Source organism: Mangifera indica, chromosome 14 (assembly GCF_011075055.1).
Source record: "Mangifera indica cultivar Alphonso chromosome 14, CATAS_Mindica_2.1, whole genome shotgun sequence".
In the NCBI taxonomy this organism is placed as follows: domain Eukaryota; kingdom Viridiplantae; phylum Streptophyta; class Magnoliopsida; order Sapindales; family Anacardiaceae; genus Mangifera; species Mangifera indica.
Window position 1 is genome coordinate 13944312 of NC_058150.1, and position 13388 is coordinate 13957699.

The 13388-nt window shown below is 30.0% G+C and overlaps 1 protein-coding gene across 1 annotated transcript; it reads left to right on the plus strand.

Moving 5' to 3' along the window:
* Positions 1-7085: 7085 nt before the first annotated feature.
* On the plus strand, positions 7086-10073 carry LOC123195851 (UDP-glycosyltransferase 74F2-like). Its single transcript, XM_044609713.1, has 2 exons — positions 7086-7825; positions 9210-10073. Exons 1-2 carry the CDS (start codon positions 7178-7180, stop codon positions 9930-9932), a joined length of 1371 nt encoding a protein of 456 aa, XP_044465648.1. The 5' UTR covers positions 7086-7177; the 3' UTR covers positions 9933-10073.
* Positions 10074-13388: the final 3315 nt, after the last annotated feature.

Genomic DNA, 13388 nt, shown 5'->3' on the forward strand with positions numbered 1-13388 from the left:
GGATTGATAAACCTAGATCAAATGTAAGCAAGGTAGGGCCTAAACTATCCACACAATTCACCCACCTCATGAAGCATCTTTGGTGGCTTTCATGGTTTGATTTGATTTTGATAGAGCTCAAACAAGACCTAACTTACGATAGAGTCAAAACCAAAAAAATCAGCTTGACATCAACGAGTTGAAACTCAAACTCGATTTAAAAATAATTTAATTTTAGATTTAATCTAAATCGACTTTAACTTAAATTCAGATCGGTTTGAACTTGACTTATTTATTATATTAATGATCCCAATTAGGGCTAGACTCGAACCGAGCCCATTTGAGCTATAGCTCTAGCTCGGTTCAAACGAGTCAACCCTATATGAGCTCGGTCGAGCTCAAGTTACTTGACAAATTTTCTAATTAAAAATTTTGATAGAAAACGATGTCGTTTTGACTAATATATATTAAAACGATATCGTTTTAATAACGAAAAATGAGTCGAGACGAATTCAAACCGAGTTCGAGCTTGGCTTTTAGAAACTCGACCTCGAATCTCTAGCTCAGCTATATATAAACCGAGTCGAGCTTGAGCTCAAGCGAGCTTGAGCTCGGCTCGAATCCAGCCCTGATCTCAATCTTTAGGCTCAAACTCAACTTATTTTATTTGAGTTATAACAGCTCAAATTGAATCCAACTTTAGAAGCATCTAATTTAACTCTAAAATTACTCAAATACTTTTAGTTAGATGTTAAAATATTGTTATATCTTTAAGTTTAGATTTCCACGGATATACTTTTAGGCTTCATCTAAGTGTCATAATCCAAAATGCGCTTTAACAAGTTTAGAACTCACATGGTATTCAAATTAAGGATGAACTATGGAGTCAAGCTATCTTTCACTAAAGCAACTAGGGTTGGATTTAGAATGGATTTGATCCAAGCCTAGGGTTAGATCGAGCCACGGTTCATGAATCGAAGGTTTATAGTTTAAAAAAATAGGAACTTTGAATCAAAACTGTTACAAGACGGTTCATAACCGATGGTTTTGATTCATGGCCCCGGTTCGAAACTGATATTAAATCGTTGGTTCTGATTCATGGTCTCGATTTATTTTTTAATTAATAATTATAATAATTAAAAATTAAAAAAATTAAAGAAAAAACTTATACTTAATTTTTCAATTAAGTTTCCTACGTATTCTCTTAGGGTTTAGCAGATCAAAGTCCATATAGTTCTTTTACCTTCACGTGCCTAATTGTCGGCAGTACCCTCTTACCTTATCATTTACCTTCGCTTTCTTAACTATTGGTTTTTGTCATCGAACTATCCGTAGTTAAATCAAAGGGTTTTTCATTGAAGTTCACTTTTATATCTTGTTGGCATAATTCGGCTTTTGTCCAATCGTCCATACATATTTGGGCTTCAATAGATTCGGGAGCCAAATTTGATTGCCTTTTGTCTAATATATTACCCCTTTGACTAAAAACTTGTTCCACTGCAACGGTTGATATCGATGCTGCTAGGACTTGTTTAACAATAGCTATTAATGTTGGAAATGTTGATGCATATCAACTCCACATTCTAGAACTGGAAAATCTTTACGTATATTGCTATTATTAGACTTAAAAGTAGTGGTTAGATAAATTTCAAGCTACGAAGTGGAGCTTAATGTTCCTTTTGGTCTTTTGTCCCTTTGCATCATAATACGATCACTATAACTAATATTTTGGGTTGGTGATGGGGCAATAAGTGGTAGAGAGGAAGAAAAATTACCTTGGTTATCATAAACTAGTGAATATTCAACATAAATTTCTTTAATTAAATTCATAATGCTGGTTATAGTTAATGGAATATTAGCTTCATTCTCAACATCTAATTGCATGCATTCATAATATAATGTTAAATAATTTATAACACCATCTAATTTAAACCTCGGATAAAAAAACAAGTAACAAGAAAAATTTTTGGAATTTCTTTATAGTAATTTAACCATTTTATTTTCATTAAAAAATAGCTTATTTTAAAATAACATTTTTTTTTTGCCTCTTGTAAAGCCCTAATAATATTAAGAGATTTATTTAAAAACAAATAAAAAGTGAGATAATAAACCCCATTTAAAGTATAAGTTGTATTATTAAAATTTCTTAAAACGTCTAAAATTGTTTCACAAATATCTCAATATTGGGGATATGGTATAACTTGTGGCACTTTTTGTGAAATAAATGTGTATAATAATTCCCTATAATCAAAAGACTCGTTGAGGAATTCATATGTTGAATTTTAATGAGTCGACATATTTTTAGAAAATTTTTTTGGTCTTCTATTATGTATTTTACAAAATTTACTCAATTCTTTCATTGTTAGGGGATGCGTCCATAAAATGAAAATATTGTTTTTATTGGATTAATATAATTAGTAAGATATCTTAAATCATGTTGTATACATAAACTTAACACATGACGTGTACATCTAATATGAAAACATCTACCACTTAAATTTGGTTTGCAAATTTTTGTTAAATCAATAATTGAGACTATATTTGCAGCTATATTATCAACTAAAATTAAAAAAAAATTTAAAAACTAATCTATATTCTTCTAATTTTTAAATTATTTTATAAATATTATTGGCTGTATGTCAATTATCAAACACTCTAAATATTAAAATTCTTTTTTGTAATTGAAATTTATTATCTGTCCAATGACAAATTATACCCATATAAAAGTAAACTTGCCAATTGTCACTCTAAATATCACTACATATAGATCGCATTCATTTAAATTTGTAAATAATTAAATTAATTTTTTTATAAATCTAATAATAATCTTTTTAATGTGTTCCTATGAAAAGTTTTATGTGCAGGATTTAATACAATTTTGTAATAATTATTAAAACCTAAGTTTTCATTAAAACTAAATGCTAAGTGATCTATTACAACTATTTTTTGCAAATTCTTTTTTATTTTTATTATTACTATAAATAAATAAAGATTTATGTGGAGAACCATACCTAGTTATTTATGTTTGACTTTTATTTTGTCCAATTTTTTTTCAGATATTTTGACTCCAAGTGCCTTTTGCATGTCCTATATCTACCTTCTTGTTTGAATTTATAAATTTGCTTACAATAATTACAAGTAACTTCAAAATTACTTATTGTTTTTTGTATTTATTGTTTTTTGTATTTTTTAAATGAATTTTGAAAATATCGGAGACAAGAATTTTTTATGAGTGTTGTTCCATCTTTACTTATTGTTGTTGTAGTCCCATCTCCACATATTGACTTCCACTTTCTTGTGTTGAAATTTTTTTCACAAATTGATCTTCATTTACATCAAATGTGGATGAATATTGATCAAATCTCCTTTTACTTGAATAATTTTTACTACTTACTATTTTTTGATAATCAATAAAATAAATTATATAATTAATTATGAAAGATAATAGAAAAATAATAATAATAATAGATGATAAATAAAATTAATTATAGAGCTAAATTCTATAATTAATTATGAAATTGTATAATAGAAAGATAATAATAATTAAATTATAAAAATTAAAATTGGAATCGATAAAAACAAAGAGAAAATTTAATTAAATTTAAGAAAATTTGATTAAAAGATTAAGGGAGTATTAAGAATTAAGAGAATGAGAAATTAGAATAAATAAATGAGGGAGTTGAAAGATGGAATATTTATAAAAAATTTTATATAAAAAAAAATTAAAAAAAAAAAAAGCCTAACGGCCATATTGCAGAAACATGGGCCCCTGCAATTTTAAACATATGCAGTCCCCTGCAAATGTTTAAATTTGCCCTGCAAATGCAGGGGCCCATTGGTCCCCTGCATATAAAATTTTTTTAAATTAAAAAAAATTTAATTACTTTTATTTAAACTTAATAAATTTTTTAAATTAAATTATTAAACCACTGGTTCATGAATTTTTGATTCGGCAGTTTAACCGGCCATGAATTGACAGTTTGACGGTTCAAAAAAAACAAAATTGGAGCTAAATTGTTAAAATCTGGTTTTGGTTTCAATTTACGTTGGTTCCCATTTTGACTGTTATGATTCCAATTGTACATGGACTGGTTCCGATCTGATTCACAGGCCAAACCGATCTATAACCAGGACTACCTAGGGTTGGCTTGAGTTTAAATTAAATCCATAATATATAGTTCAAACTCGAGTGTATTCAAATTAATACACAATATTTCTATGAGTTGTATGGAATTAGAGTTTCTAACTTAAAAATAACTTGTTTGAGTTGGGAGGTGAAGTCCAACTAAACCAATTCAGATCATATACACCCCATAGTTGGATTCTAAAAACGAAAGAAAATTTATCCAAACATTTTACAACAATTAGTCAAACTTCAATTTTGACGAGCAGCTTATTAAGTTAATTTTGTTGAAAGAATTTTGATGCATAAGTTCACTAAAGTCCTAGCATATACACTTAAAAATTTCCTTGCGAATTTGTTGGCATTTGAAATTCAAAGTAGCTTGCCCATCAAGAATTAGAATTCAATGAAACATGAAGAATTCGACACCAAATCTTTTGTTGCATGTGCACGTATGATTTTCTTTGCAATATAATATAAGCAATTACAAGAAAATTATCAGTCGAAGTAGTTTTCAGAAACTTAAATTCGAATTGGTTTGAAAGTGCCACAAAAGACCGAATGATTTTTGCACCCAAACTTTGATGAAAGATTGATTCCTACCTTTTAAGTTTGAAATACGCATTACTTCATCCATCCATCAAAGTATTACATTAGTATTTACAACAAAATATATTTTTATCACTTTGTATAATATATAACAGATTTAATATTATTTACACTCTACTAATACAAACAAATTATATTTCACTTTTATTAATGGCCAAAGGACTTATTCCCACCCACAGTATGCTACATTCTAAAGTTTTTATTTCTTAACTTTGAAAATCTCATTAATCACTCATAAATGGTTTAAGTTAACAAAACCGTCACTCACTAAAATTTTATCTCATTTGCCCCTTAAATTTTAAAAATTAACAATTTTCTCTCTTAAGTCAAGTTTTAAAAAATCACATTTCCCCCCTAGGGTTTAGTTTTAATATCTGACAACTCTCTCCGGTGCTATCATCGACCATCTCTCCCTCTTGATAGTTCCCTTTACTCCAACGATTTGTCTCAATGAGATCCTAACCCCTCCGGCCCCTTGTGACGTCGATTTGGAAGACGAGCTATCACTCACCTTTCTTTGGGAAGACGAGATTGACGATCGATCTTATCTTCGTCATCTAGGAAGACAATTCATCTTTCTTGACAATGTCGCACGATGTCAAAGGAGTTGAGATTTCATTGAGGCAAACAGTCAGAGGAAGGGAACCGTCGGATGGGAGAAATGGTCGACGATGGCGCTAGAGAGAGAAAGTGATCAAATATTAAAACTAAACTGTAGGGGGAATGTAATTTTTTAAAACTTGATTTATGAGAGAAAATATATTTTTTTTTAAACTTAGGGGGGAAAAGAAGATAAAAGTTTAGTTTATTTTTAATATTGTATATAAAATGATGATTTTGTTTTTAAAATTAACAAACTTAATAGTCTATGAGTGTGTAAATGAGATTTTCAAAGATAAGAGAAGAAAACTTGCGAATACAACATACTTTGGGTGGGAATAATACTTTTGGCCTTTATTAATTTATATTTTTCTTTTTCTTCCCTTCTCTCTTTTGTCCTTTTCGCATTTCTAGGCCGCTAGAAAAATCCTAGGAAGGAGTCCACATATCCGTTTCACATGTCTATCAAAACATTTTTAAACACAAAACATCCACCACTAAAAGCGAATAAATATATAAATAAATATAATTAAATTACGGTTAATTAATGAATTAATTACTTTAAATTGAGAACCTTGATAACCGGAGAGGGTTTGACAGAAGCAAAAAAAGTTAATCATGGAGTCAAATTATCCAAAGGAGAAATAAACACATGCACCACGAGGGCTGCATTACGAAGGGCAAGGGCGTTGATTTCAGGCAGAGACGTTGTTTGGTACGGCTATGCTGATGAACTACCCACCGGTCCAAAAGGGGTGAATCAATTTTTTTTTGGCCAAAAGCCACCTAAGGTATGGTGCAATCCAAACTGGTATCCGTTAGCTTTTAAAAACCTAAAGTCCTACCTATAAGTTAATTTTTATAAAAATTTTTAGTTAGGGTTAGAGATAAAATTGTTGTTTTAACAATAATATTAAAAAAATATATAATTCATTACATTTTCATCTATAAGTTTAAAAAACTAACAATTTCACCCTTGGTTAAAGTTTTCTGGTTTTGAAAAGTCGTATTCTCCCCACTCAAAACCTAGGGTTTTCTTTCTTCTCCTCTTCGGCGACCTCCACAAAACTCCCTAACCCATCTCTAACCACCATCTTCATTTGGATTTGTCTGGATTGGATGAATCTAGAAAGTTTGGACGACGAAGATGTTATCCAAACGAAGCTCGGGCTAGACAATCTTCATCTGACCAACGTTTCGATTAGATGACAAAGGCGTCGCCATCGTTTAGATTGTCTATATTCATCTAATCCAGACAAAGGTGATGGTTAGAGATGGGTTAGAGAGTTTCGTGGAAGTTGTCGGTGGTCAGAAATATTGCCAGAAAGGAGTGGAAAGAAAACCCTAGATTTTAGGAGGGGAAAAAATGTGACTTTTCAAAACTAAAAGACTATAATAGGGGTGAAATTGTTATTTTTAAAACTCAGGGGTGAAAAAATGAATTATATATTTTTTTAATATTATTATCAAAATAACAATTTTACCCCTAATCTTAATTAAAAAAATTTAACAAAAATTAACTTATGGATCAGACTTTACATTTTTTAAAATTGCCGGATATCAATGGATTACACTATTCCTTAGGTGGAAATAAGATATTTGGCCTTTCCGTTTTTATTAATAAATATATCAAATTGATAAAAAATGACTTTTCAAACTTAAGAGATAGGTAACTATGGTCATTCGGCCCCCACAAAATTAGTGAAGATTCGTTTCACACCGATTGGCACATGAAGTCGTGCCTCTTTGCCTATCATTTACTTCCTATACATGGGCTTACCCGATATTATAGGACATTAAAAGACTCACTGAGGTTAGCTCTCTGAAACTTATTTCTTTTGACTCACAGCTAGAGTTGAAGCCAAAATGGAAGATGATAAGATCTATAGAGCTCATATTCTTGTAGTTCCTTATCCAAGCCAGGGCCACATAAACCCAACTCTTCAATTCGGCAAACGTTTGGCCTCCAAGGGGCTCAAAATCACTTTCGCCATAACCAATTTCATCTCCAACACCATGAAGCCTCAGCCCTCTACTTCAGTGCAGTATGAAACAATTTCAGATGGCTTCGATGAAGGCGGGTTTGCAAAAGCTGAAAGTATCCATGATTATCTTCAAAAAATGGAAGTTGCAGGCTCAAAAACCCTAGCTGAGCTGATAAAAAAGTATCAACAATCTTCAAACCCTGTGGATTGTATTGTTTATGACCCTTTTTTGCCTTGGGCTCTTGAGGTGGCCAAGCAGTTTGCCTTGCTTGGAGCTGCTTTTTTCACTCAAACTTGTGCTGTTAACTATATTTATTATCTTGTTTATAATGGATTGTTGAGGCTTCCGATTCGTTCAGCGCCAGTGTCCATCCCTGGACTGCCGCCGATTGAGCTGCCGGATATGCCGTCTTTCATCTACGTTGCAGGTCAATATCCGGCTTACTTTGAGATGGTGTTGAACCAGTTTTCCAACACAGATAAAGTCAACTTCATTCTAGTCAATACTTTCTACAAGTTAGAAGTTGAGGTAGGTTTTACTATAATTTATACTTGCGATAACATACTCTATGTGTTTATCACAATTTTTTTCTTTTATTAAGAGGGTTAATTATTTATATTATGTTATTAAAAGATTAAACTTTCAAAATTTTAATGGTAAGGAGACTAAATTACCTTTTTAATTTTTAATTTTTGAAGATATTCGATTGATTATTTTATTTTTAAAATAAAACAAAGTTATTTTAAAACAGAACAATAATTTTATTTATGTTTGTTCTATATTTTTAGTAGGGTATAATAAAAATTTATTTTTTAATATAAAAATATAAAAATTTAATCATTCTAATAAAAAATACAAAAATTTTGGATAGTTACCTTTCTATATTTTAAAAATAATTTTATGTATATAATTTTTGTATATAATTTTATGTATAAATAATAATATATTATTATATAATTAAATAATTAAAAATTATAAAAAAATTATTTATTTTTATAATAATATATTATTATTTATATATAAAATTATATAATAAAATTTTATATATATAAAATTGATTTTTATACGTTATGTAAGGTATGGGAAGTGCATGTGCATTGGTTTTTTAAAAGATACCAATCTTATCAGCTTGTTCTTAAAAGACACTTGTCTTTTACTTTTTTATTTTTTAAGTAATTTTGTCCTTTACTGATATTGGTTATGTATTCAAGAAACTTGGATGGGACTTGGAACATTGAGGTTGGATAAGCTAATGCTCTTGTTAATGATGTAGTCTTGTTACGTAACGTTGACTAACACTTACATTAATATTTTAAGAAAACTTATTTTAAATTTTATAATAATTGTTTTTAATATCAAATAACTTATAAGAATCAATTCAAATTAAATTAAATATGAATATAAAATCAGTTTAAATTTTACTCAAGTGAAAAATATTTAGTTTAAACTCAAATTGGTTAATAGTAACATTAAAAAAGTTAACTATTTGGAGAAGTTAACAATAATGTCAGAAGGTGAATCTAGGGTTAAATATGATTTGAAATAACTTGAATCAATTTTATGACTTGACTTGAGAAAGTTAATTTTGAGTTAGAACTCTAACTTAACAGTTTAGATTAAAATCAATTTATTTGCTTATTCAGTGATAATTTTTATCCCTATGATGATGTTATATACTATATTAGTGACTTTTTATTGATACTTTATCGAACTCTAATTCAAATTCAATTTATTTAAACCAAACATGGATTCTAACTTAGCCGGCTCGGCTGATGAGTACACCACTATAGAGATTCACCTATAAAATTCTTCTATATTTGAATATTGGTCTAGAAATAAAAGTTACTATGTTCGTAATTCAAAATCCATAAAATTTGAGAGTTTGAAAATAACATAATTTCACTTGATGCAGGTTGTGGATTCAATGCAAAAGATTTGTCCACTGCTGACAATTGGCCCAACGATTCCATCCTTCTACTTGGACAACCGCATCGAAAATGACAAAGACTATGATCTCAATCTCTTCAAACTAGACAAATCCATCTGCATCGATTGGCTCAATGCAAAGCCAAAAGGATCCGTCGTTTATGTGTCATTCGGCAGCATGGCTAATTTAAGCCACAAGCAAATGGAGGAGCTTGCATGGGCCTTGAACAACACCAATTTCCACTTCTTATGGGTGGTTAGAGACTCTGAGGACGCGAAACTCCCACATGGATTTATTGAAGAGACTGCCAACAAGGGCTTGATAGTGAAATGGAGCCCTCAATTGGAAGTTCTTTCAAATGAAGCTTTGGGTTGTTTTTTCTCCCACGCCGGGTGGAATTCGACTATTGAGGCATTGAGTTTGGCGGTGCCGATGGTGGTGATGCCGCAGTGGACTGATCAGCCGACAAATGCTATGTTTATTGTGGATGTTTGGAAGGTCGGAATTAGGGTTAGGGTTGAAGAGAATGGGATTGTGACAAGAGAGGAGATTGAGAAATGTGTAAGGGAAGTAATGGAGGGGGAGAGAGCAAAAGAAATGAAAATGAATGCTGAGAAATGGAGGAAGTTGGCTATAGAAGCAGTGAGTGAAGGAGGCACTTCGGACATAAACATTGATGAATTTATCTCCAAAGTTAGGGAAGCCTGATCAATAGTTGAAAGTGCAGTGTCACATAATACTATTGAATTTATGTTTCTTCTTGTATCTTTAAATTGATAGTTGCAAATAATGTTTTCATATTCAGATTAAACATTAGTCTGGTCAAGTAATCATTCTGAGTTTTGACTAGATTGGTTGGTTATATTAGTAATATTTATTGAAATAAATAAAATTATATATACATTAAATATATTTATTGGATAACTTTAAATACAAACGTTTTTGCCTATGGAGATTGAATAAGAGTATATGTATTATCAAAACGATAGCATGTTATCATATAATTGTTGGGTATTTTGTCTCAAATTTAAAATCACTTAATCATATAATAATATTTAATTATTAGTATATATAATAATATTTAATTGTATTTATATCCAATTATATGCGAGAACACCCAAGTTATTGAGTTGCTTTTTCATCCTCAATAATTGATTTTTAATTATGATAATGTCAATATGAGGATGAGAACAACAAACTTATTCTGTATTAAATATTTTAATCTTGTAATTTTACAAAAGTTTGAAAAAATTATTTCTCTATGTTTGTTGAATTGTGTGCAATGTAACATGTTTTTGTTATTGAATTTCATTAAATTCATGTTAGTCCATTTTTAATTTTATGCTGTTTTTCTCTCCCACAACTAAAAGTCTCTTTTTAACTTTATTTGCTCCAAAAATAAAGAAAAAAGTTGACCATTTGTTTCTTGTCAATTAATGGGATGTATAAATCAAGATATTTATATATATGTAGAGGACCAGTCTTTGTTTATTTTCTTAGATGAATCTTCTACATATATGAGTGAAGAGGCTTGAAGGGATATCTAAGAATTTTTAAAACTTTCATTGTTAACCATCTCGCAATCATGCCCCACTGTTTATATAAAGGACAAAAAATCCAGACGGGCAATCTTGATGAAAATAAATCTCAACCTCAGAAAAAGTAATAAGAAAACACATTTCGACTTTGGACACAACCATTTGCTGAAATATATTAGGGTATAACTATAAAAATTGAAATCTATATTAAGAGTGAATTTATTATATTTATATTTTATTCATTTTATTAAGTCTATTTATTTTTATTAAATCACTTAAATTATTAGGTTTAACTATACGTGTTAGACTTATCGTTTGATTAAGTCCATTTGAATAAATATATTGTCACTTATATCTAGTAATACTTTAAACTGTTAGATTCGTTATCTGAACGTTATAATATCTTGAATCTATAAGTGTAGAGATCGAAACTTATATTATAAAAAATTGATTGATTTATGTTAAAGTTCTATCTACCACACTTATATACTACTTATTTATATTATTTTTATTAGACGTGAAATTTTAATCTCCAACACTATTAAATCTATCTCTTCTTTTAAACAGAGATAGTGAAGCCCAAAAAAATAAAGAGCTAATTCATAATTTGTACTAAAATTATACATATTATTTGTATACATATCATTACTCTCATCTAAATTTGATTGAGTCAAAATCCATTTGGAGCCTAAACAACATCATGTCGAATTGGGTTACTAACAAAACTAACAAACTTCATAAACTTTTTATTTCTCTTATTCGCTTTTTTGTACGATTGGGACTAACATCCGTTAGTCAACAGTTTCTTTCCTTCTTGGTTGTTTTGAAAAACGTCATTCTTCGTAATCCCTCTCAAGTCAACAAATGTGACTTGTTGGATTACTTAATAAAACAATGAAAATAAATCCTTCCCGAACCAAAATGATAATAATTTAAAAAAAAATCTCTTTAAAATTGAGCTTCCACTTCTTTTATCAATAAAACTAAACCATCACTTTTGCCTGTTAAGATTCAATAAGAAATTCTATTGGAAAATAAATTATTACTTCAACAAGAATCCTCCTTGAAACTGAAACATCATTTTCAATAAGAATCCTCACTAAGACTAAACCATCACTTTTGTTTATTCAATAAAAATTGCTTTTTGAGCTTCAACATGAAATCTTCCCTGAAACTAAACCATCATTTCAATAAGAATTGTCTTTCAAACCAAATCACTGCTTTTGTTTATTCTGAATTGTTTTTAAGCAACATAATAGACTAACAACTTTCTTGTCATTGAAAAGCCTTTCTTCACTATATTCTTTGCTTTCTTCTATTATAGTTGTTACTACATTTGATTTTCCAACTACACACAATCGATTCCTCGACACTTCAAGCCTGGTTGTAGCTAAGGGTTTTGTAAATACATCAACCATCTGAAACTTAGTGGAAACATATTGTATTGTCAACACATGCTCTCTAATGTAATTTACATTAATTTCTGTTTGCTTAATTTTGATGTTTAATGCATAATTTTGAAAAAAGGAATTTGCACTTTAATTATCACACCTGACCATTGCATGCTTTGAAAAAGAAATCTTAATTTCTATAAGTAAACTCTTAAACCATGCTATCTCAATTGTGACTTGACTTAGAGCCTTATAGTCTAACTTTGTGGAGGACAATTAGACAACTTCTTGTTTGAGAATTCTATTGTATAAGGTTTTGAACAAAATACACATAGTACCCTCTTGTATCGAGGGACCTTTTTACATAACTGCCATTGTAGAATAGAGGGAGCTTTAAAAATAGTTAGGTATTGAAGTGCCCCAATTGTGCTTCTATGAAGTGTTGGATCTTCAAACAAAGGACTATCTTCTACATGCAACTCAGTGTTGGCTACTATGGGTGTGACACATAACTTAATTTGCAACTTGCCTCTATGCCCTTAGAAGCAAGTCAAATGCATAATTGAGACTGATGTAAGCTTGATGTTGTTCTAGTTACTTCAAACATCAAAAACTAATTTAGTTCTCCTAAATTCTTTAGAGTAAACTGACAATTTATACTAGACACGAAACTCTAAATGTAGGTATTACTTGTTCCAATTAAGAAAATGTTATCCATACATAGATTAATGCATATATATGTTGAAGATGCGTGGCAAGTGGAGGTTAAGATTGCATGAAAAAGGAATAATGACAAGAGAGGAGATTGAGGTTTTTATAAGGGAAGACATGGAAGGAGAGGAGTTGGAAATGACAAAGTCAGTGTCATGAACTACCAAAGGAAGATTGCCATAGGATGGAACTAGAAATGATAAGATTGACATTGGGAGACATTATAAATGAAAAGATTAGTGCTAGAAGGAGATGTTAGAGAGGAGACTAACGTGATATGAAGTAAAAAATGACAAGATCAATTTGGGAGGAGCTACTAGAAATGTTCTTGATGACTAGGGTTTGTGATTAGGGTTTTTTTTTTGACCTCTCACCTTCCTGTTTTACTTGAGTATCACTTTGGCCCCTACAAACATAAAAAAAAAAAAAAGTAAAACAAAAGAGGCAAAATCACCTATAAACATTTTAAATCTCCTACCTGTGAGCTGTTGACTTAAACTTATTGGGTTTTTAGTAATTTAACA

Excerpts from the sequence above, each read along its gene's own strand:
- LOC123195851 (XM_044609713.1), top strand. The coding sequence starts at position 7,178 with ATGGAAGATGATAAGATCTATAGAGCTCATATTCTTGTAGTTCCTTAT. Across the intron at positions 7,826-9,209 it reads TCTACAAGTTAGAAGTTGAG|GTTGTGGATTCAATGCAAAA; the intron begins GTAGGTTTTACT and ends CACTTGATGCAG.